Below are 26375 nucleotides of genomic sequence, written 5' to 3' on the forward strand. Positions count from 1 at the left end.
AGCTGTTTTACTATAATTCCCCTAAGTATGTTTGCTTTGTACTTTTTTTGTGTTGTATTTAATGCTTCTTGAACTTATAGCTTGATGTCTTTTGTCAAATTTGAACTCTGTCATTATCTCTTAAAATATTACAATTACCCTATGTGCTCTCTTCTCCTTCTCTGTGACTCCAATTATATTTATATTAGACTTTTTATTGTGTCCTACATATGTCTAGCACTTTTCGATAAATCCATCTCTTTTGTACTTGTGCCTGGTCAGGTATTTTCTCCTGGGCTATCTTCCAGTTCACAAACCCATTTTTTAGATATGTACAATCTGCTGTTAAGTCTTTTATCTTTTTCCTGGTTGTCTCTCTGACAAATCTTTAAGCATTTCATTTGGTGACTAGCGGCAACAGATATAACATGAATATTTGCAGAGTATATGATACTTGCCTCACAAAAGCAAATTAAATTTGAATGAGTCAATTTTGCGATCAATAGCAATTTTGACTACACTCTATTTTAAAGAAATGGAGCACTTTACAAAGGATATACAAAAATCACCACAATCTAGGTCACATTTTATATTTTTAATACAGTCGATGCTTCATACTGCCTTAATGTTAAAAGAATATTTTAAAAGGATACTTACTCTCTCTCCTTTTCAGTCAACTTGTCATTAATATTATCTTTGATTGTTGATCTAGATCCCTTATGAATTATAGGATATCTGAGGGGCACTTGTAGGAAAAAGGAAATCATTGATACCAAATGTGCAGTGTAACCAAGGGCAACAGCAATGCTTCCATCATCTTTTGCTGTAAATTCAAAAACAGAGAAATAGACAATAACTATTTACCTTATAAATGTAGCTATGAGATCATAATAAATCAATTTCAAGAGAGATTTTATGAGAAATAATTGATAAAATATTATTCACCTATCTATATGAATTTTATAGAAATCTAAACACATTAATAAGATTTGAAATTTCATCTACTACATTTAAAACTATTTCCCAATAATTAATGTGATGAGATTAAAATTTGATATATAATCTTAAGAGTTCTTACTGCATTCAAATCTCCATTACTCTCTTTCCCAGCATTTTTAAGGGCAAAAATAATACCTGAGTCTATTATACAATGCAAAAATTAGTTTCAGAGGTTTAAACATTACATCTATATTAATGTTATACATTTTACTCATTAACAACTTTATAAGCAAAACAGTTGTACTGTTGTACTATTGTACAACGTTATTAATTCCAAGGTGAAGTGAAACAGCACAGTGCATCCTTATGGGGTATGTTCTCAATATTCATAAAGAGAGCATTGTTTAAGTCTGTGAAGTTTGAGATAGGATAAGGAGAAAAAATGTTTTAAATAGTAAAAGGTCAAAAACCACATTGTTCATATATATTCTATTTATGCAATTTTTGTGTGGAAGCAACTGTTGGAAAAAATACATGTCTCCTATAGTCAAACATAAGTATGTATCTTTTAAGAAGCCACAGATTTTTAACTCAACTTCTAGATTTCTGCTACTGCCTACCAAGCGACAAATTATCATTCAGTACCCAGAACTGAGGGTAATACAATAAAAAGTTTTAAGCTTGCCCCAGGGGGAAGGAAAAAGTAACTGCTTGGTATACAATATTCTTAAAATACTTTAAAAAGTTCTCTCTCTCTCTCTCTCTCTCTCTCACTCACACACACACACACACACACACTTAACACATATCTGGAATACATCTGGCTAGAGAAAGGCTGAAATGATTGAGATGACCTTGGCTTGAGTATTTCCTGATTTTTAAGAGTACCTTTAACTTCAATTATTAGTAATATTTTCCACATTTTTCTTTTTTATATTTAAACTTGGTTATCTAAGCACTACCTTCTTACTGTAGGACTCCTACTATAGCCGTATACTACTCAGTGCATTCTCTACCCTTGACTACCAAAGCAGATTCCTTGATCATACTGTAAAAATAGGTAACTTTTATTGTACACTTTCTTTTTCTGCCAGGAATTGACCATGATGCTTTATTTCTGACAGTCATTCATTCATCAACAATTAATAAACTGGGCACGTTTTATATGCTATTTCATTCAATTTATAGATGAAGAAATAAGGTTCAAAGAAGTTAAGGAACCTGTCCAAACTAAGACAGCTAGTATATGGGTTGACCTGACACGGATGCCTCTGTCTTTTAAGCACTCTACCATACTGTCGCAGAACTTTACTGTGGAATGTAATAATTTTTAACTTTGGAGCCTAGAACACACCAAGCATATGACACACGTGTATTATCTTAGTTTCTTCACACTTTTCTAGTAAGGGCAAAGAACACATACAAACTCCTTGGTAACATATTCTCTCAAATCAAACTGATGAAAAAAAAATCAAACAGCATTCCTTTCAACTGACTACTGGGCATGTCCTAACTGACGAGAATCCTATTTTTAGAGACCATGTGCTCTTGGCCCAGACTCACAGTACTACAATACTTTCCTACTGTTGAAATATGTATATCAGACTACCTTAGAGACTGAAATTACATTACATTGTAAATGCATTACATTATAATTTAATCATCATATATAATAGTAGAGCCAGGAGAAACCTTAGAAATCACTGCAACTGATGTTATCAACTTAGAAATGAGAAAAATAAGATTCACGTGGCATAAGTGATTTGGTCAAAGCCATATAAGTAAAAACTATGAGTGATGGAGTGGGAGAGAGAATTGTATCTACACCCCAGCCCCCCAAATATTTATCACTGGAAGCACAGCTGGGATGGTGAGTTCCATCAGATGTTGCTGAATCCTGCCTCCTGCTTTCTCTAAAGAACAGGGCTTATCAAATTTAAAATATTTCTATCAGTAAAAGGACTTGGTCTTTCAGAACCTTCTTTTGAAGGGAGAGGGAGAAAAAGAGAACTTACAGTAAGTAAGCTTTTCCTTTCGTATGTGACCTGACAGAAAAGGATTTGAAAACTTCCAAAAATCAGAAGGCCTCTTAGTTAGCCTGCCCAAAATAGGTAAAATGCAAACTATAGTTTAAAAAATCTATCTAATGCTAAATAAACTCTCAAGCATCTCCAGTTTTCCGTATTACTAAAAGGGTAATACTAAAGAATTAAGTTTGCCTATTTCAAGGACTACATCCACATATATATTAAAAGAACAGAAACTGGTCTTCTAACATCACCTCCTTTCAATAATCAAAACAATTTTGTGGGTTTCCCTGGTGGCGCAGTGGTTAAGAATCTGCCTGCCAATGCAGGGGACATGGGTTTGAGCCCTGGTCCGGGATTATCTCACATGCTGCGGAGCAACTAAGCCCGTGCACCACGACTACTGAAGCCTGTGCACCTAGAGCTCGTGCAGCTCAAAGAAAAGAAGCTACCGCAATGAGAAGCCCGCGCACTGCAACGAAGAGCAGCCCCCACTCGCCGCAACTAGAGAAAGCCTGCGTGCAGCAACGAAGACCCAAAGCAGCCAAAAATAAATAAATAAAATTAATTAATTAAAAACAAAACAGGGCTTCCCTGGTGGTGCAGTGGTTGAGAGTCCGCCTGCCGATGCAGGGGACACGGGTTCGTGCCCTGGTCCGGGAAGATCTCACATGCCGCGGAGCGGCTGGGCCCGTGAGCCATGGCTGCTGAGCCTGCGCGTCCGGAGCCTGTGCTCCACAACGGGAGAGACCACAACAGTGAGAGGCCCACGTACCGCAAAAAAAACAAAAACAATTTTGATTAAATTTTAACATAAAAGGGCATCTCTAAGAGAATCCTATATATGTACACCAAAACCCAAAAAGAAATAGCAAAAACTGAAAACTGGGTAATACTGGAAATCAGTTTTGATTCTAGTTATTCACACTCACCATTGTTTCCACCACAAGACTCCCCACTCCACCCATTAAAAACCCTAGGTTGTTTCCCATTCCAGGCCATAGTGCGCCGTCACAGCCTCGCTGTTGAACACTGTGGTGTTGGATTTCCAATATTGAAGCTTTATATTAAAAAGCATTTTAAAAGGACCACGGGTAAGGCATTACAGGGCCCAAGGGTATTCCAATACCCTCAAAAGGAAAACCACCTCCTGGTAGGGAAGTCACTTTCATCACCCCAAGACCACTGAACCTCCAGTGGGAAAATGTGAGCTCATGTGGTTAATTATGGCTATTGCTGGCCACGAAACCTCAGATGTCACATTCTGTTGCCAATCACTTTAGCTAAAAAAACCAAAAGGTTTAAGGTTTCCAGCATTCCAAGATCTAAAAGACTTTTTACCTGCCAAAGCCAAAACCTGGCTCTCTGGGGTGTGCTTTTCCAGTAAGCGTTAATGACGCCCCTAACACCTAATGCAGAGCAGAGGCTTTTATTCCTTATGCTGCTCTGGGGGTTAGAAAGGTCACAGATGATAGGTCTGTTGGTGAAAAGAAGTTAGAGGGGGAGTGGGAGGGTTCAGGGAGGAACAGGAATAAACTGTAGACTCAGGTAAGTGAAAAAGCCCTTATTAAAACAATGTTTTAAGGGGCTTACAAACAAAACAAAATTCTGCAGTTTCCTCATAATAAATATTTCTGGTTTTTCAGGCCTCTCACTGTTGTGGCCTCTCCTGCCACGGAGCACAGGCTCAGAGGCCATGGCTCAGGGGCCCAGCCACTCCGTGGCATGTGGGATCTTCCCGGACCGGGGCACGAACCCATGTCCCCTGCAACGGCAGGCGGACACTCAACCACTGAGCCACCAGGGAAGCCCTGGTTTGTTTTTTAAATGTAGGTATCTACTCAGGGCTGCAGTAATTTTTATAATAATTAAATCTTTTATGTAATTGTTATGATAATAGATTCCACAAACCCACAATGGCCATGACAACATTATAAATTCATTCAAATGTCCCTTTGACTTATATGTTGGACAAACATTAATATTCAAATGCATCCAAGTACAGTAAGTGATCTAAAAGCTCTTACCATCCTGCCTTCCCAATCACTGAGGCAGCTGATTTGGTAAGGAACCATGCACCCACTGATCCAGACAGGACAAAATATTTAAGACTCTAATCATTGCCACAGCATCTATGGAATATTCCATGTTCTCAATGAGACACTGTTTGACATATGGACTCTCCTTTCCAAGAAATCATGCCTGTATGAAGGGATACAGACACAGAAGGAAATCTGGGTCTCATTACCACGAAAGGCTCTCGTGTTATGGATTACTTAAAAACACACACAAACAGTTTTCTTTTTTTTTTCATTTTGGATGAGAAATGTCTCAGTCAATGGAACTCAAATGAATACCTTCACTGGACAACTTTCTCCCGTTGTGTCCCAGTCTCTCTGGAATACTGTAACTGAAACTTACCCAGTTAGAAGAGGAGAAGAGCACAGTAAGTGTTGGGTCACTATGGAGGAGTTTCCCAAACAGTATCAAGCCATACAATGTAAAGTCTATCCCAGCAAAGTCTCATGAATATAACAGAATAACCGGTTTAGAGTTCTGTCACTAGAGTCTTACTAAGAATGCAGCTGCTACAGAACACTAAAAATTGTCAGAAGTCTGGAAGAGGTTATTATTCAAAACAAGGAAGAAAACTGCATAATGACAGGAATAATATGGACCCTAAAATCAAGCCGACCAGGGATGATTTTAGCTCTGCCACTGGCTAGTATGAGTCTACGGAAAACAACTAATCTCTCTGAGCTGCAATTTTCTTGTCTTTAAAGAAAAAAAAGTTGAGTGTAATTCTTTCCCTCACAGAAGGAATTAATTCTCACAGTGGTGAGAATTAAATAAACAAGACAGCATCATGTATGATGTTCCATGTTACCATATTTCTACTCACCGAACCTAAAATGTCCCATCCTTCTTTCAACAGGGGAATACTATTTCATCTTTTAAAATACCTCAGGTATCATCTTCTCTATAAAGATTTTCCTGATTCTCTCCTGATAGACCTGATTATTCCCACTCTCTGAGTCCCATGTACCTGGTATAAACTTCTAAGTGCCTGGTTAACCTCAAGTGGACTGAAGTTTCATGGAGGTAGGATCAATGCCTTGGTCACCTTTGTATACACCCAGCACCTGACACCGTAAATGACACACACAAGGCACTCAGTAAATTTAGTACATGGAAGTGCCTTACAGAATGCCAACGTAAGATTTTAAAGTCCAATACTACCAAATGTGCTTCTTAAAATTTCTGATTCCTAGAAGTCATGGGAAGTAAACAGGGCCTTAGAGTAGAAATAAATATTTATTTCATTTTATCTCCCATTTCATTTTTTTTAGCAGTAAAAACTGCACTTGAAAGCTAAACTAACTTTTTTAAGGGAAGAAGGAATGTATTCAGCTTGTTGGGCATACTAAGTATAGATAGCAAACAAAAGCTAGGAAAAACTAGGAAATAAATCACCTCCAGAAAACAAAAATAGAATCAAGAAACATCCCAGAATGAATTAAGGTGATACTCCAATACCGATAGCCCTGCTTCTCTTGTTGCTGCCTCTCAGATCATTCTGTATTTAGCAGCCAGAGTGACTTTTAAAAAACATAAATCAACTCATATCATCCCCCTTCTTGAAGCCCTTCAGGGGTTTCCCACTCCACTGAGAATAAAATAGAAACTCCTTCCAGTGGCCTCAAGGCCCTGGCTGACTCTCTTACCTCTTCTGATGGAACTCTTCCCTTTTCTCACTATGCTCCAGCCACACAGGGCTGCTCTGGTCTTTTCTGTCCTTCCTTCCTTCCTCTCTCTTGCAACTAATTCCAATTACATTTATTGAGTGCCTTCTATATGAAAAGCCCTTTCAAGTGCAATCTCAGTCAATCATCACAATGAACTTAAGATGTAAATATTACCTCATTTTACAGGTGAAGAAATTAAGCTCTGAGAGATTACATGATCTGCCCAAAATACAGGTATCTTCTCCCATGCCCCTCACCCTGAATTTTTTCAGATATATCAAGCCCATTCCTCCGTATCCTCCATCATGACCGCTCCCTCTTCTAGGAATGCTCTTCCCCCAGCTGTAGTGTAGTTGGTTCCTTTCAGCCTTCAGATTTTGGGTTAAATTTTCTCCTCAGACAGGTCTTCTCTGACTGCTTTATCTACAGTAGATTCCCCTATTCTCTAAGATAGTGTATTTCTTTATTAAACACTTTTAAAATACTTATTTTCTTGTTTATTGCCTGTCTCCCTCAATAGGTTGTATGTTCCATGAAAGAAGAGAATATATTTGCTTTTTCCATCATTATATCCTCAAAACACAGCACAGTGTCTGGCATTCAGGTGCTCAACTGATATTTTTTTCAATAAATGAATATTCTGTATCCCTGCAACCTGACACAGGGCTCAAGGTACTTAATAGGTTTATTAAATAAATGAAGGAATGAAAGAATGGGGGAAAAGATGTGTCATGAGCTTCAAGACACCATAACATAAAAGTAACACCTAAAATTAACACCAAAGCACATCTGTATGACTTACAGAGATTAGAGGGAACACTGTACAATGGAAACCAGACAAATCCCAGCAAAATCATTACTTAGCTTTTGTGGTCTCATGCAAGTCACTAAATAGCTCATTTACACATTGTAAAATGAGATTATACCACCTTCCTTATAGGTTTCTTTTGTTTGTGTTTGGGAGGATTAAAGATAAGGTAAAATGTCTTGCTCTTAAATAAAATCTTAACAATCATGTAAAACAGGTAGTACATGAACTAATGTGCTCATACTATCAATTAGAAAATCAACTCAAAGCTTAGATGACTTGCTCCAAAATAGATGGTTTCTAGAAGGGGAGCCAGGACTCAAATATAGGTCTTCCCATTCCTGTTTTAATCACTCTTCCTTTTTTTTTAAATTTACTTTTTTTTTTTTTTTTTTTTTTTTTTTTGCGGTACGCGGGCCTCTCACTGTTGTGGCCTCTCCCGTTGCGGAGCACAGGCTCCGGACACGCAGGCTCAGCGGCCATGGCTCACGGGCCCAGCCGCTCCACGGCATGTGGGATCCTCCCGGACCGGGGCACGAACCCGTGTCCCCTGCATCGGCAGGCGGACTCTCAACCACTGCACCACCAGGGAAGCCCTAAATTTACTTTTTAATTGAAGTATAATTGAATTACAATGTTGTATTAATTACTGCTATACAGCAAAGTGACTCAGTTATACATATATTTACATTCTTTTTCATATTCTTTTCCATTATGGTTTATCACAGGATACTGAATATAGTTCTCTGTGCTATACAGTAGGAACTTGTTTATCCATTCTATATATACTAGTTTGCATCTGCTAATCCCAAAATCCCACTCCTCTCCCCCTTGGCAACCACCAGTCTATTCTCTGTGTCCCTGATTCTGTATTTGTTTCATAGCTAGGGTCATTTGTATCACTCTTCTTATGTCCCAACTACTTGTTGTAAGTCTTGTTGTAAAGGACAAAGGAGGTAATATATTAAAACAGTCTTAAATGTTAATGGACCACAAATAACAACATTTTCCTTATAGGGAAATGGAAGAAAGTCCCAATCAGAACTAGTAATGCTTTCTTCTTGAATAACTTATTCCCAAATAGATTAATGTGCTAGCTTTGGGAATAATCTACACAACTACTTAATAGTCCTCAAACCCCTGTTTATATTAGGAGAAAAGAACCCACTTTGCTAACAATAAAGTAATCTTTCTAACCAATATGCCAAACAAAATAAGTTCTTTGGCATGCTGGTAAAGGGATTAGGAAAAATATTTTTAAATATAGCAGTTACTATGAATCATATCTATAACATCTTTAATGTAAATTTATTTTAGTTAAAAGAAGACAGAAATGACAATACAACAAGTTTAACCTACGGGGGTGGGGATGTCACAAAATTAAATTTTCAAATACATTTTACATCAGCAGAAATATGGTTTTCTAAATAGAACAAATTAATGTTTACTGCGTTGTTCCCAACACAAATTTTTCATGAAAAATCAAACCAAAAGGACAGGGATATTATTAGTGTTCTTAAGAATCCTACTGTCTGATTTTCTTAAAGCCCATTATTCAAAAACTATTTTCTTTTAGCTTGCAAATAGAAAGTTCAACAATGTTTTTGTTTTTTCATGATTAGACCAAATATCCTCTTAAGTCTTCCATCAGGGAATCTGACTCTATATACTTACAATTGGGAAGGGACAGAAGGTCCAGAAACCCTTCCGGATAAAGTGCCAGGCAACCAACATTTCAAGGTATCTCCCTTTGTCCCCAGCAACATACCCATATATTATACCAAATCTTTAGAAGTATAAGAAATAAAATACCTTGGAAGTCCTCAGAATTAGGCAACTTGACACCACATACAAAGTAATCCTTATGCTCATTCTGTAAATACAACCAAAGAATGAAATTAATTTTGTTTATGTATAAAGCAAAGAAGCTCTAAATCTAAAAACCTTACATCAGTATTAATTCAAAGACAATATTGTCATAGACTCAAAATATTAACCTAATTGTTGAAGCTGAATGATGAGTACATGATGATTTATTATACTATTCTGTACATTGATATACACTTCAAATTCTCTATACTATAAACATTTAAAACATCATATCTAAGCAAAAAACTGTGTCAAATTTTAATCATAAAACTATCGTTTGACCAATTCATAGCTATAAATGAAAATTTTTAAGTAGAATTAACAAGATTCCGTGCGCAACCTAAAATCCTATTAGGTTTCCTCTCAGAAAATTAGTCTTTTAAGTCTCTTTTCATTAAAAAGAAAACAAAACCACCAAATTTAGCAGATTTAGTTCTCTAAAAAAAATCCTAACCAGTTACATTTGTATTTACTGTAAGAAACCAGATTCAGAAACTTAATATCCTGACAGTTACCTCAGGAATATCTTAGGTAATACTAATAAATATAAATTAGTTAGCCATTATATTTTTAAAGCAATGCACGTGTATCTGCATCTCTGTGTCAGATATGGTGAAAGTTGATAATTTGGTTGAGTGAAAAGGTCCTAAAGAAACCAGAAATAATTTGGCATTCTTTCAGATGAAGATGAGTGCATCCCACCACCAAACTGATAGAAAAAAAATCAAATGGTGGAACCTAACACCAACTAATTCCAAATCTACTTTTTTTTTTTTTCTTTTTTTTTTTTTGCGGTACGTGGGCCTCTCACTGTTGTGGCCTCTCCCGTTGCAGAGCACAGGCTCCGGACGCGCAGGCTCAGCGGCCATGGCTCACGGGCCTAGCCGCTCCGCGGCATGTGGGATCCTCCCGGACCGGCGCACGAACCCGGGTCCCCTGCATCGGCAGGTGGACTCTCAACCACTGCGCCACCAGGGAAGCCCCCCAAATCTACTTTTTAAATAAATATTAGCTTCTGAATGAATCATGACAGAGCATATGATTAAGACTAGAGCAATGAGTTTTTGCTTTGAGAGTAAATTTCAAACAGAAATCATCTTTAAAAAAAATTTTTTTTTCCCCAGAAAATTTGAAACTTACCAAATCAATAGGGTAAATGTAGGAAAGCTCAGATAGTAATTGCCTGCAACGAATTGTCAACTGGGCATTAGTCTTCAGAAAGAGTTCTCTAATGAGGAGAAAAAAAGCACATTTGTTAAAAAAAAAAACATGTTTGCATGCTTTCTAACAGTTATTTCCACCTAACTGATGCAGAGAAAGATTAATGGTCTGTACTGGGCCATAGAAATTCAGAAGTAGAAGCAAGAATAATAGCTAACATGAGCCCTGACCTATCACTAAATACTATCAATCAAGCTAACTATACTGAGGCCTATTTTATGTGTCCAACACCATGCTAAGAGATGTGAAACATACAAAATCATTGACTGGGCACCTACTACTACATGCCAGGAGCTTCACAAATGGCTTTAATTATTACAACAACTTACTCGGTTGATATTACTATACACATTTTACAAACAAGAAAACAAGATTTAGAGAGGCTCAGTAAGGTCTCATTTAACCTGAGGCCAATTTGTTTTTAGGAAATATCCATATGGTATTTCCTCAAAAAAGTATTCTATTTTCATTTACAACTACAGATGTTATAACTACCTCAAAAAATAACCTGCTGCCATATTACAAAAATAACAGAATAAAAAAAGGACAAAGCAAAAAGCTGTGGCATGAGATGATGTAGCTCTTCTCTTGAACTATTTAAGAAACATGACCAACAGCTAAAATACCCGTAGAGCATATTACCTGCTCAACTGTGTCAACAATTAAAAAGGAGGTAATTTAGGAGAAACAGTAGGTCAAAGTGGAATCTAAAGTGGTACAATGCAAAGAGCACTGAAGACTTAAAGGGATTTAGTCCTGCTTTCCTAGTGAAATGGACAGAGTAATCTCCAGAGCTTTGCTTTCCTATCTGCAAACTGAGAGGATTAGATGATCTCCAACGTTCTTTTCAGGTTTCTCAATTGCTAAGGTTTCTTAAAGAAAAATGCAGGATGGGATGACTTTCTAGGAAAAGTGAGTGAAGATGAGGAAAAGATCAGAGGTGGTAACAAGTTAAGCATGTGCTGGAAAAAAATAAAGGGAAAAACTATTAGCATTTGTTAAATGAATGTCACGGAGCAACTGAAATTAGCTACAGCTGTATGGAGCCATTTTATTGAAGGTTATTTGACAGTGAAGCAAAACAATCACCATTGGTTCTTAAGAAGAGAAAAAATGATGGTAAAATAGTATTTTAGGAGGGCTTCCCTGGTGGCACAGTGGTTGAGAGTCCACCTGCCGATGCAGGGTACACGGGTTCGTGCCCTGGTCTGGGAAGATCCCACATGCCGCGGAGTGGCTGGGCCGGTGAGCCATGGCCGCTGAGCCTGCGTGTCCGGAGCCTGTGCTCCGCAACGGGAGAGGCCACAACAGTGAGAGGCCCACGTACCGCAAAAAATAAATAAATTAATTTAAAAAACAGTATTTTAGGAGAAGTCTGCTAGCAACATGGAGGATGAACTGAAAACTGGAGAGACTGATGTTAGAGAGAGAACCTGGGAGCTGTTGAGGTCAGCCAAGAGAGCTAACAGGAGTAAGTCTGAAGCAGTTACTGAAGAAAAACTGTAAGCAGCACTATATGTAGAAGACAGGAAGAGGAGGAGATTCAAACATTAAGTCACAGTGCTGTGGCCCTGAAATCTAGAAGAACAGTGTCCATGCTTCCGATTCTGACTACATACTAGGAGGTCTCATAACCGCCTCTAGCACAGTACGTGTTGAACAAATGAAAATGGCATTGAGCATATTAACTGGTATTAATACAGGCAGCTTTAAAAAATACTCCTTTTCCAAATCCTCTCCTCAAAGTAAACTCGACACTCATAACAACCATTCTCAGTGTTCCATTTACCTTTTCGCAGTACACTCCTTCCTCAACTCATTTAGGGATTCCTTCTGGAGTTGAAGCTTGAGGTGCTCAGCCGAAAATGCACTTCCTAGAGAGAGACGAAAGGAGACAATTCCAGATGGAACACTGCAGACAGGACTGCCCAGTCACAACCAAACAGGCAGAGCCCAGTCCCCTGACTGTGAGAGGGAAATAAAAAGAGTTAAAAGGTAAAATGGGTTGGGGTTGGAGGACTTCTGGGGGGATTAATGAGAATAAACTTCCTATTGCTTCCTTTTTTTTTTTTTTTTTTTTTTTGTTGCTTCCATTTTTACACAGCTTCTAGCAGGAGTCAAAGAGTAAGAGTCTAGGATTCTCTGCCTACAGACTTCTGGGTCACTGACCAAGAAACCTGTATGCAATTTTCAAAATTCAGACAGCTTCATTTTTAAAAAAACTGGCTACGGACTCTGGGTGCTAAGGATGATTCACTAAAGGTTCATCAGTTGTAACAAATGTACCACTTTGGTGGGGGAAGCTTTGCACAGGTGGGCGGTTGGGAGTATACGGGGAATCTGTACCTTCTGTTCAATTTTGCTATGAACCTAAAACTGCTCTAAAAAGTAAAGCTTAGTTTTTTCTAAAAAGGTGGTTAATTTGTTTTTAACTGCAAATGCTATATAATATTACTGAAAGTATAAAAAGTAGAGCAGGAAAAATTACCCGCATATTGACTACTACAATATAGTTCATCAATATTAAGTTTTTATGAAGTTTCATCTTATTCATATACATAAGTAGTTTTAGTTACAATCACAGTGTGCAGGAAATGTATATTCTGATTTTTCCAAATTATGTCTCAAGCATTTTTACATGTTGACAGATAGTCTGAGTTACAATGTTTAATGGCTTGTAAAATTTAACTCCATAGATGTGAATTAACAGAATATTCCACATTTTAACTGATACCCCAAAACCTGAATTCCACTACAGGATTGCTTTAGCATTGCAATGATTAATATTTATGTATAAGCCTGGTCTTTTGTATTTATATCAACTTTGGAACTTCCATTTTCATTCATGTGATCATAAAATCCTTTTACATCTTCCTACTCTAAGAAAATGAGCCTGTCTCAGGAAACTCCAAAGGTCCTGAAGCACAGAAAAACAGTCTTAGATCCTGACATACTAAGTTCTAGATCTTAAAAAGAAGCTTAGGGACTTCCCTGGTGGCGCAGTGGTTAAGAATCCGCCTGCCAATGCAGGGGACATGGGTTCGATCCCTGGTCCGGGAAAATCCCACATGCTGCAGAGCAATTAAGCCCGTGTGCCACAACTATTGAGCCTGTGCTCTAGAGCCCGCAAGCCACAACTACTGAAGCCCGTGCGCCTATAACCTGTGCTCTGCAACAAGAGAAGCCACCGCAGTAAGCCCACTCACTGCAACTAGAGAAAGCCGGCATGCAGCAATGAAGACCCAACACAGCCAAAAAAAAAAGAAGCTTAGTTTCATGAACCGTGTGGTCTAACAGGAAAAGGTGCCCTAAACTCTTCCACACATCTAGGGAGGAACAAGAAGTAGGTTAATTGATCAAAATACAGTTTGGACCTTAGTACTAAATTCACCAACCTAAGTAATTTTATCAACATATGTCTAAGCACCCTGCTCTTCTCTCTCAACTGTATTTAAATGACCAGTAAGTTGTTAACTCTGCTCCCCAAACAGAACTTAATCAAGGAATACCACTTATCTTCTTTAGCCCCAATATAATTCCTCCCCAGATTTCCATATTGATAACAGATAGCATTGAGATAATCCCTCAATGATTTCAGAAGACACTTGGGTTGACAACCTCCACCCCTCACCCAATGCACTTTTACCAGAAAGCACATGAATTCTTCCACCACTATACAAATTTGCAATGTTATTCTTCATCCCAGATAAAAGGCTGCCTCAATTCTAGTGAAATCACAAATGGGCCAAGACAGATCTGGGTTTCAAAATGCAAATGTATGCTCCCTCTTCAGCTTTGAATGTCTTTAGAACATATCACACGACCAAAAAGAAAACAAAAACAAAAACCCTTGCAAAACAAAGAATGAAAACAAAATTTAAAAATACACAGCCAGCTAATAGGTGGGGTAAAATGTTAACAATAGGTAAATCTGGGTGAAGAATGTAAGTGTTCTCTGTACTCTTATTCTTGCAATTTTTCTATCAGTCCAAAATGATTTCCAAATAAAAAGTAAAAGAGTAGGTCCAAACCCAGAAAAAGGTCTCCTGAAAGGCTATGGTTTTCCCACAGGCTTTAACAGAACTAAGGCTTTAGAACACAGACTGGCAACACCTCTCCAAAACATATCAGGTTCATTTTTCTGTTAAAAGGTAATACACCTCATTGGTCACCGGGTGGTCTCTGGAAAAAAACTGAGTGAGTCTGGTTTAATTGGGCTCAGGTAGAGAAGAACTAAGTATTTCAAGATACCTCAGAAAACTCAACCTAAGTTCCAAAAGTCACTTCATAGGAAGTAATAACATTGAGGCAATGATGTGCTCAAGCTCTTTACATGTTGTTCAGGTTATATATTACCAGCCTGAATACTACATGATTGGTGTTGTGTCCTCCTAAGGATATTACATATAGAAGCAATGATATCCATCTTTAAGACCATGGATATATCCTGCTTCTCATCTAACTTTCTCCCCAGATTTAGCATTGATTGGTGTCTTCTGCTTGAATCAATTTTTACTACTATGGTTGCAAAATAATATTCCAACTCCAGTACTTCCTCCATACTTATCAGTCAGCATTCAGCATTCTTCTCTAAGCAAGAGCCCTTCCTTCTCCATTAGCTATCTATTATCAGTGTGGAATCATGAATTCTCTTTTATTTTTCCAAGATTTATAATTCATTACTGGATTTAATTATTTTGGTGCTCAAGTGGTCCCAGATTTGACCAGCCTTCAGCCTTGTTCTAGTGCCCTTGTGACATACTACAATCATGTTATTCAAAATATTACCTTATTTACTTTAATTGCTGCAGGATCTGTAGTGATATCCCCTCTCTCATTCCTGATACTGGTAATTCACGCTTTCTCTCTTTTTACTCGGTCAGTCTGGCTAGAGGATTATCAATTTTATTGATCTTTTCAAAGGACACCTTTTAGTTTCATTGACATTCTCTACTCTCTTTTTGTTTTCAATTTGACTGATTTCTGCCCTCGATTATTTCCTTCCTACTGCATGATTTGGGTTTAATTTGCTCTTCTTTTCTAGTTAAGGTATAAGCTTAGGTTACTGAATGAAGGTCTTTCTTCTTTTCTAGTATAAGCATCAAATGATATAAATTTCCTCTAAGCATGCATCCCTTAAAATGTTGATATATTTTCATTTTCATTCACATCAAAATATTTTCCAATTTTCCTTGTTATTTCTTCTTTGACCCATGGTATGTATATGTGTGTCTGTGTGTGTTGTACAATTTCAAAATATTAAGAGTCTTCCAGATATCTTTCAGTCAGTGATTTCTAGCTATTTCTGTTTTGGTGAGAGACAATACTTTGCATTATTTTGATTATTTTGCATTTATTTGTTTTATGACACCAAATATGGCCTAACTAAATATTCCATATGTACTTGAAAAAAATGTATATTCTGCTGGTGTTCTACTGTTAATTAGGTCAAGTTAGTTGATAATGTTGTTAATGTCTTCTCTCCTTACTGATTTTCTCTCTACTTGTTCTATAAATTACTGAGAAATTAGTGTTATGGTTATCAACTATAATTGTGCATTTAGCCATTTCTCCTTTCAGTTCCATCAGTTTTTGATTTATATATATACATATATATATATATGTATATATATATATGTATATATATATACACACACACACACATATACACACACACACACACATATATATAAGCTTGGTTGTAATATTCATACATATTTAGAATTGTTACATCTTTTCATGAATTAGCCTCTTCACCATAATGTAATATCCCTCCTTATTGCAGGTAATATTCATTGTTCTGAAGTCTACCTTGCCTGATATTACTAGAGCCACTTTGGCCTTCTTTTGGTTGGTATTTGCATAGTGCATTTTTTCATTCTTTTACCTTTAATCTATCTATCTATTTATTTATTTTTATTTTTATTTTTTTGCGGTACGTGGGCCTCTCACTGTTGTGGCCTCTCCCATTGCGGAGCACAGGCTCCAGACGTGCAGGCTCAGCGGCCATGGCTCATGGGCCCAGCCTCTCCGCAGCATGTGGGATCTTCCCAGACCGGGGCACGAACCTGTGTCCCCTGCATCAGCAGGCGGACTCTCAACCACTGCGCCACCAGGGAAGCCCTATATCTTTAAATTAGAAGTGTGTTTCTTGTAGATAGGCTTTAGTTGGGTCTTTTTTTTTTTATCTTTATAAAATCTGAACAATCTCTTTTTTAACTGAGGTATTCAGAACATTTACACTTAATATAATCATTGATACATTTAGATTTTAAAAAACTACCATTTTGGGCTTCCCTGGTGGCGCAGTGGTTGAGAGTCCGCCTGCCAATGCAGGGGACACGGGTTTGTACCCTGGTCCAGGAGGATCCCACATGCCGTGGAGCGGCTGGGCCCGTGAGCCATGGCCGCTGAGCCTGCGCGTCCGGAGCCTGTGCTCCGCAACGGGAGAGGCCACAACTGTGAGAGGCCCGCGTACCGCAAAAAAACTACCATTTTGTTAGCTGTTTTCTCAATGTTCCATTTATTCTTTGTTTCTTTATCCCTCTATTTCTATGCTTTTGGATTATTTTTTATGACTTCCTCTTTCTTCACTATCAGCTCATTCTTACCTCCCTCTAAAATTTTTAGTGGTTGCCCCAGAGTTTACAATATATAACTTAAATTAATAACAGTTTACCTCCAAATAAAATTATACCACCTCATGTAAAGTATAAAATCCTGACAACAGTACACTCCCAACTCTTCCCTTCCCCACTCTTAAATTACTTCATAAATTTTACTTTATGCCTGTTATAAACTCCAAAACATTGTTATTTTTGCATTAGAAAATCAATAGTCTTTTAGAGCAATTAAAAATAAGAAAAAAATTCTTTATAATATCTTCCTTTCAACCATTTCTGGAGCTCTCAATTTTTGTGTGTAGAGCTAAGTTTCTGTATGGTATCATGTTTCTCCTGCTGAAGAATTTCCTTTATTATTTCTTTAAGACAGCTGATAATGAAATAACTTAGTTTTATGTGAAAAAGTCTCTTTGCACTTCAGTTTGGGTAATTTCTGTTGACCTATCTTCAAGTTCAATGATTCTTTCCTCAGTTGTGTTGAATCTACCAATGAGTCTGTCAAAGGCATTCTTCATCTCATTACTGTGTTTTTGGTTTATAGTCTATCCATTAGACTGTTTCTTACAGTTTCCACTACCTCTCAGCTGAAATTTACCATCTGTTCTTGTATGTTATCCACCTTTCCACAAAATTCTGAAGCATATTAACCATAGTTATTTTAAATACTCTCTCTGACAGTCCCAACATCTAAGTCATCTCTGAAGTCTTTTTCTGTTAATTTTTTCTCCTGTCAACCTTTTGTTGGTGGTGGTGGTGTTGGTAATGGTAGTGATGGTTTTTTGTTTTGTTTTGGTTTTGCTTTTTTTGGGGGGGGGGGTCTCAAAAATTTTGATTTAGTACTGAACATCATTTGCAGGGCAACAGAGAAAGAAAAAGACATGCTTATTCTTTTGTTAATTTGGTGGAATGAGTCAATACAATCAGGAACCGAGCTGGATTTGGGTTCCGTTGCTGCCATGATTACCTTCAGTGCATCACATTCTTCAAATTTCCTCTGATTTTTCCCTTTTGGGGGTGGTGGTGGCATTGGTGGTAATGGTGAAGATGGTCTGACAGAGGCTTTTTCTCAATGACACTATACTATTCCCAGATTTAGGTATTCCCTGTGAACCAGCACCTAAGTAAGGGTGTCTCACCATGCTCTTGCCTCTCCGCCTACAGTGTCTTGTTATTCTGTGCTTTCTAGCCTGGCTGGGGAGGAAGGGAGGGAGTTCCTCTGTTGTCCTGGTTAAACCAGGTCATACTCTGTGTCCCTGGGTAGGGCTTTCTCAGTGATACTTTCCCTCCCCTAGGGATTGCTTGCCTTGAAATCTTAGTACTTGGATAGATACAAGAAAAGTTATAATTTTGTACATTATCCAGCTTCCTCTTGTTGTTAGTGTGGAAGTGATGCTCCTTCCACCTTTCTGCATCCCAGACAGAGGCTGGAAGTCAAATCTGAGGATATTAATTTAAGTTTTTTTAAAGCTCTTCTCTGTCCTTTGTATTTTCTGTTTCTTTTAGGTCTGCTATTCTGTTTGTTCAACCTGGTCTAATTCATGGTGTTTTCCTCAAATATCTGATGACTCTTGGTTTTCCCGTTAAATCCATGAATAAGTGATTAGATTGGTTAGCATAGGTAATAATGCAGGTTTCCTTTGAAGCTATAAAGATTTATTTACATAAAAGGCTTCACCCCTGAATGGCAGCTCGGCGTTAAGTGGGCAGTTCCTGCTGACAATTAGCGTTCCTTCAAGGTATATATGCTGGGAGAAGGCAGTACCTTTACTTTAAATCACTATCAAATAAGGAGAAGTTTACTTTGGGATTATGTTACTTTAGGGTATTTCACTCTTAAGTAGAGCTGCCTTTCATGTCTTCCCTCTGGGTTGGTTGTAAAATTCCACAGTCAGGCTTTGCTCTACATTTCTATGCCAAAATCTCATACCACGGAACCTAACCAGGTCAGGAATCCATTATGTTTAGAAAGCAGTTGGAGCAAATGTTATAGGAAGTTACCCCAAATTCACAAAGGGAAGAAAATGGGCCAGTAGGCCCAGTTACCCTAATTAATGCTCCATCATTCCTGATTTCCATACTTGGGAATTGCAAGTTGAGGCATCTGAGAGCTCTACCAGAAACTCCCACTGCAGCCTTTTCCACTGTATTCCAGGTTGCAGTTTTCCTCTGCTCTAGTTTATTCGTCAATACAATTCTATCTACTTTGTGTCTTTGAGAAATATGTCAAAAATCTTTGCTATTCCAATGGCACCCTCTTTTATTTTCACCATCACCAAGGACTTATTTTTTATGCATGTATCTTTATCATCATATCAATGAGTCATTGAGAGGGAGAGAAAGCAAATACATGGCTTGGTTTACCATACTTCAAAACTGCTTTCTGAAACCCTTGGCCCTATTCATGCATACACCATGGCCCCTCTGTTCAGCAAGAACTCAAGTCAGGCACTTTCATTTTAATAACCAAATGTCAATGCTGTCTCCTATAAATTGAATACCTAAAGAATATGAATCTTGTTTCAATCAACTAAACAAAACACAGACTCTTTAGGCTCCCTCTCACCGAGAGTTTGGTCTCAGACTGGCCAGTGGCCAGCTGTCAAAATTACAGTTAAAACCAATAAATTGTCATTCTTCTGAGCTTTCTACATCAAGGCAGATGACCAAAAGGCAATATACTTCGACTCTTTTAGTTTTTCTCCCCAGAAATGCCTTTTCTGTACTATGATTTATGATGCTCCCGTTCTCAAGGGTTAATAGATATTTCTTGCTGTAACTTTTGCAAAAATTTGCAATTGACTGTATTTCATTATGATATCTAATATCTAGCACATAAGGAACTGCATGCTAAATTCCTCTTGGAATTTGGTGCCAAGAGAAGATTTTTTTCTCCTTAAAGAACTGATATACTTCCTTGTAACAGGGAAAGGGAAGCATTGATACCTTTCATAACTCTACACAATTGGCCTGACAGCTAAGAAGGTCAGAGTTAATTTAATGCTTAAAAACAACAGGCAGGGCTTCCCTGGTGGCGCAGTGGTTGGGAGTCCGCCTGCCGATGCAGGGGACGCGGGTTCGTGCCCTGGTCAGGGAGGATCCCGCATGCCGTGGAGCGGCTGGACCCGTGAGCCATGGACACTGGGCCTGCGCGTCCAGAGCCTATGCTCCACAACGGGAGAGGCCACAGCAGTGAGAGGCCCACGTACCGCAAAAAAAAAAACAAAAACAAAAACAACAGGCAGATCCTATGGGAGGAAGTGTACTATACTGGAAAGCCCATGGACACAGGAATCAGAAAGATCTGGGTTAAATTTTACTTTCACGACTCTAAACAAGTGTTAACTTCTCTGAACTTCATTTTCCGCATCCGTAAAATGGGGATAATTTCACTTTTACTGAATATTTGCATTTTCTCAACCTGCTCCCATGAAGCTCCAAGTAGAGAGAGAAAAGGACACAACCAGCCTGATTGATTTTACCTTAAAAATAACAACCACAAAGGCACAACATCCAATAATCCTATTACAATTTCCTCCTTAGTCTGCTTTCTCATTCTTGGAGATGACTACTCCATACATTCCCCCCAATCCTTAAACCTCCCCTAAATCCAATATATTAATTACCTTACCTCATAAACCTTGAAATAATAGAAGGATTTCTTCATAATCCTACCTACAACCTAATATGAAACTCAGCAGCCTCCATGCCATTTTCTTAGCCTTCTCCTCCTGTTCAATGGATAAGGCAAATATCTTCGCTTACACTTTGAATTCCTTCTTCTCCAACCTCATGTCATGCTGCTATTCTCTTCCTAACAAATTATGTTCCAGCTACAGTGGCGTCCTTTCTATCCTACAATACAGGCACTTCCTATGTCCAAGTCTTTTCACATGCTGTTCCCATTGTTGTTACCCCAGCAATTCTTATCTTGCAAGACTGAGCTCCTCAAGCCATCCTTTTCTGAGCAATCTTTGTAAAAATGGTCCCCCATAGTTAACTTCTATCACCACAGCTTGTTTCTAGTCCTCACAATCTGACATTTACTTTGTTGGTTTCTTGTTTACTATCTTACCCATTAGGTAATTATCCAAAATTGGAAGTCTTGATCCTTCCCCTTTCCCCCTTTCCCCCAACATCTGCTTCTCCTCCAGTATTTGTTCCGATGAATGGCCAGTTGTCCAAACCAGAAATTGGAAACTATCTAAATCTTTCTCTCTCCTTCTCTCCTCCAATCCACTAAACCATTAACAGTAGAGTCCATCATTAAATATCTCTTGAACCCTCACACTCCCTCCTCCCTTTACATTTCCAAACTGTTTAGATTTTAATTAGGTACTGCTTAGATTACTATAATAACTTCTGTCATGACAATTCTCTACGCTTAACTCTTTAAAGAGAATTTTCTAAAATATATGTCTAATCTCCTATATTATAGTCATCAACACAGTTGTATCTACTTTTTTTTTTTTTTTTTTTTTTTTTTTTTTTTTTGTGGTACGCAGGCCTCTCACTGTTGTGGCCTCTCCCGTTGCGGAGCACGGGCTCCGGACGCGCAGGCCCAGCGGCCATGGCTCACGGGCCCAGCTGCTCCACGGCATGTGGGATCTTCCCGGACCGGGGCACGAACCCATGTCCCCTGCATCGGCAGGCGGACTCTCAACCACTGCGCCACCAGAGAAGCCCATGTATCTACTTTTTGTCTTTGAGAAATTTGCTTAAGTTATTTCAATAGATCTCCAAGCTTTCTGACATAACTTCCTTTATGATTAGGTTGTTATTTACCTCTCTAGCCTCTCCTAGGGACCTTTACTCAAAGGTCAGCTGAGGCTTTACTGGAATCACCTAAAATTCTCTACTCTACTTCCATGCCTCTGTATAACTGTTCCCTCTACCTGGAAAGTCTCACCTTCCCTCCCTAGCTATCTACTACATATTCTCCTAGACTCAGCTCAAGTGTCACCTCCTTTACATGGTGTTCTGATTTTCAGATGCCCATCTTCTGTGTTCCTATGGTACTCTCCATGTATTTCTGTCATATAACCATCACATCTGTCATTCTGTTTCTAACATCTTACACAATGCCTGGTTCCTTCTGTCTGCTCCATAAATGATGAATAAATGAACTGACAAAGGCACGCGTGTACATACACACATCAACGCCCTTCCCACATCCTTTACATGCCTTACGATCTCCTTTTACTTCTGTGTTAAAACATCTAATTGTAAATGTATTTTTTGTAAATGCTACTTCCAATGCTTTTGGGTAATAAGTAGAGAAAAAATGATGACAAACCAAAATAAAATTCTGTCTGGTGGCTTATTTCTACACATCTATACTTTCCATGGCAAGTATAGGGGGAGATTAAAATATGACAGTTTGACTTTCTTACAATCCAATTCAGATATTACTGAAATAAATCATTACAAATATATGGAAAATGAATCATTCTGAAAAGAAAATCTGAGGTTTACTTAGAATCCACCTTTGCCTGCCCCACCACCAAGTTGACTGTCTGTCTTTTACTGCCTTTCACAAGCTGCATACAGGCCAACAACTGAAAGTAAAGAAACTCTAATAAATCCCAGGGGAAAATTGTCCTCAGGTCCCCAAAATTTTGAAAGGCAGATATTAATTTTGAAGGAATTTGTTTAGGAATTCCTGTCAGATGGCTACAGGAAAATCAGAGCATGTATACAGACGAATAAAATTTAAATTTGCCATCATTTGTAATAAATATATCTTGAATTATAAGGTTTGTGAGAACTAATTTTTCAACTTGTGACCTTATAACCTATGAGGAGAAAATTGTTACACAATGCTTAATAATGTCTTTGTAAGTTCAAATAGAAATCTATAACCTTTTGATAGAAGCTAAAGCACCAATTTAAATATACTGTGTGATCCTTCTTTTATCTGAGATGCAGGCCAAATAAGCATAATAATTTACTGACCAAGCAGAAGCTAATTAAATAAAACAAACCATATATATATATATACATATATATATATATATATATATATATACACATATATATTTCACCTTAATTACTCAAATTTATTGCAAAATGACCATAATTATCATAATTGATGGAAACTTCATATAAATCATTTCTTATTGTGGCAATAAAGGATCAAAACTTTTTATTCACTGAAATTACCAAGAGGAATTTCTCTCCCCCAGATCTGAGCAATGAAATCTGACACTTCTGACCTCTTCTACACACAATGTCACTTACAGAATGAGTTTTTGCCCTTGCTTACCAAAACAGATCGAAGACTCTGTAAAATAGGAGTTGAGTATGGCTGATTAGAGAATTCCAATAGGTCATTCCCACCTAACGGAGGCTTTCCAGTTAACAAATGGCATCTATAGACACATTTGGGTCAGAGAATCTTCTTCTTTTTTTCTTTATTCTTTCATTGCTGGGAAATTTATCATTAGCATAAAACTTCAAAAAATAAAGAGATTCACCAAAAAAGGTGAAGAGATCCCTATCCTTTCTGTCAATCCTATCTCCTAAGATAACTAGAATCTCAGAGCTATAAGAAATCTTGACTATATAACTCAAAATTTTGTTTGGTTTGTCTGTGAAAAGGAAATTAGCCCCAAAGTTGGATGATTTGCTTAAGGACAAACTGAGAGACTGACAGATCTTTAATCCAGATCTCTTAATTAAGATACAACCAAATCAAAGAAATCTTTGGAGAAAATTCACTTTACTCATCCTGTAATAAAAATGAATATAGCAGAACAAAGTTCTCCATATAAGTCCATAGGTAAAATGGAAAACTAGCAAACCATCAGTCAGTTTATGTGTTAGACATATACCAGAGAAAGCAACAATGATATTATGTTTAGTTAGAAACAAGACAGGCTTTGGAATGAAATAAATCTAAATCGGAATCTGGATCTGTTACTTATCTATGCAACCTTGAGAAATGTCTCTAAGCCCCAGTTTTCCTCATTTGGAAAAAGGGAGTAATAATTATTATCTCTTAGTACTATTTTAAGAATTAAATGATAATACCATAAGTGAAAAAAGATCTGGCATGCTACAGGATTTCAATAAAAATTACCTGCTTCATAGGATTTATGTAGGATTCAGATTTTGCAAGGTTTTAGATAGTATGGAGTAGTGAGAAAAGCACAGAATTTGGAGACAAAAGGTCTGGATCTACATTCCAACTTTGCTCCTGTCTGTTTGTACCTCGCTAAGCCACTTATCTTCTCAGCATCTCATATATAAAATGAAGATAACAACACTTGCCATACTTAGCTTCAGGGATACTTGAAGGATCAAATATGATCATCTTTGTGCAAGCACTTTCTAACTATAAAGTACTACATATATGTTATCATTAATATCAAGAAACTAATTGGATTAAAAAGTAGTTCCTTACTACAAAGATTAGGGAACTCTGCTTTTATAAAGTTAACATCACTCCCCAGGCACCACTGAAGAGTTCTTAAATTTTATCAACATGTTTAAATGTGTTTCAGTTCTACTAAACACATTTCCTTAAGACCAATGTTTCATACCATTTTCTAAACCAAATTTCAAGCAAACTAATTTAGAGTGCTGCTTCTCATTTCAAAGATTTGGGGGTTGAGTTAGAGCAAAAGACCCTGTAAACCAATATATAATTAGTTAATGTGAAGGTTATTCGGCTTGAGACACTAATGAGGGGAAATCTGTTTTTTTTTATCAAACTTCATAACTAATTTATCTGCCGGAAATGAAAATATATACATTAATAAACATTAATGCTGAAAAGATCAGCCCGTGACCCAGCTGGAAGTTGCTGTAGACCACAAGTTGAGAACCACTGCCTCCCAGGAACGGGAAGGGGAAACTTACAGGTATGGAGTAACGAGGCCCCTCAGAGTTATGTGGCCACCCAGCAAGTCAGAGACATGGATAGAAATTATCTTTTTGCCTCTTTGCGATAAATCATTCAGCCGCAATGAATTCTCATAAACAAAAACATAAAATATATAATAGGTACTAGTTTCTTCCAAATGTTTACACAAATTAATCCCTATGGCACTGCTATGAGCTGCTATCCTTACTACACAGATGTATAAAAAGATTCAGAAGTTAATTAGCTCATTTATGATCACTCAGAAAAATCAGTAGCAAAGACAAAATGTCATATATTACTGACTCTGTATCCTAACTGAGCTTTTGGGCTGAGAACCAAGTACGCAGATAAGCACCAAGTGTCAAAGAGAAGTCATGATATGTGAGAGGCCACCAGTAATATTTTTATTAGCAAATCATTTCACTATTGGCTAGCAAACACACTAAATCAAAGCTGCAAACGCAGTGACAAACACATTTTTCTCCTTCATGTTACTAATATCAGTGACTCAGGTGCTTCTAAAATATTTTAACTTGGCTCAAGATTCATTAAATAGTACATTCATGTAAGCACACAAGAATGATGTTCAACACAAATGAACTTTTAATAGATAAGAATGAGTCCCTGGTAACCTAGCAGAATCACTATAAAGAACAGAGGTCCCTAACAAGTAGATTAGGATCTACTGGTACTGAAATATGGTTATCTGTATCTAGCCAACCCTTCTTTCCAACCCCTCAGATCTTACCACCACAGTATACAGAGATTCCCAATGGCAGAAAAGTACAGCCAATAGCAGCACTCTCTCCTGTTTAGATTTGAGCCCGAAGTGCCAACATTAGATCCTAACCCGCCCATGATTCTAAGAGTTCAGAGAAATATAAAATAATACTCATCTCAAAAAACATATATAAAAGTGGGATGAAAGCTCCTGAAGTACAAAGTCAGTGTTAAAAGCCAACAATTCTGACCCATTCTGGCAAATACATATTTAACTTGAGCATTACCAGCCTTTCTTTCCATGATAAAGTGGAGATACAAGAATGTGCTGACTAATTCTGACTTGACTGTCAGAACTAAAACGAGTATTTACAAAATCCTATCTTCCTTTCCAGCACTGTTTGGTATCAGTAACTTTGAACACAGGCTCTGTCATAACTTGCTATGTGGCTTTGGGCCTCTGAAACTCAGTTTCCTCATCTATAAATTGGATAATAATATATGATATCTTTATTACTAGGGAGATAATAACAATACCTTTAATTCATAGGACAATTAGTAAGAACAAAATGAGATGAA

At 37.6% G+C, this 26375-nt stretch overlaps 1 protein-coding gene across 3 annotated transcripts in view; it reads right to left on the reverse strand.

Annotated features, from left to right (window-relative positions):
• UVRAG (UV radiation resistance associated) overlaps positions 1-26375 on the reverse strand; it is a gene marked incomplete at both ends in the record, with an annotated part of 308282 nt that overhangs the window by 123310 nt on the left and 158597 nt on the right. For all 3 annotated transcript variants that reach the window (XM_079707490.1, XM_079707489.1, XM_079707491.1), the window contains 4 exons: positions 637-802; positions 9312-9372; positions 10509-10596; positions 12379-12463. In XM_079707490.1, coding sequence (XP_079563616.1) covers positions 637-802; positions 9312-9372; positions 10509-10596; positions 12379-12463 — 400 coding nt within the window. The remainder of the gene's footprint in view (positions 1-636; positions 803-9311; positions 9373-10508; positions 10597-12378; positions 12464-26375) is intronic.

Source organism: Hyperoodon ampullatus (assembly GCF_949752795.1).
Source record: "Hyperoodon ampullatus genome assembly, chromosome: 7".
NCBI lineage: Eukaryota > Metazoa > Chordata > Mammalia > Artiodactyla > Ziphiidae > Hyperoodon > Hyperoodon ampullatus.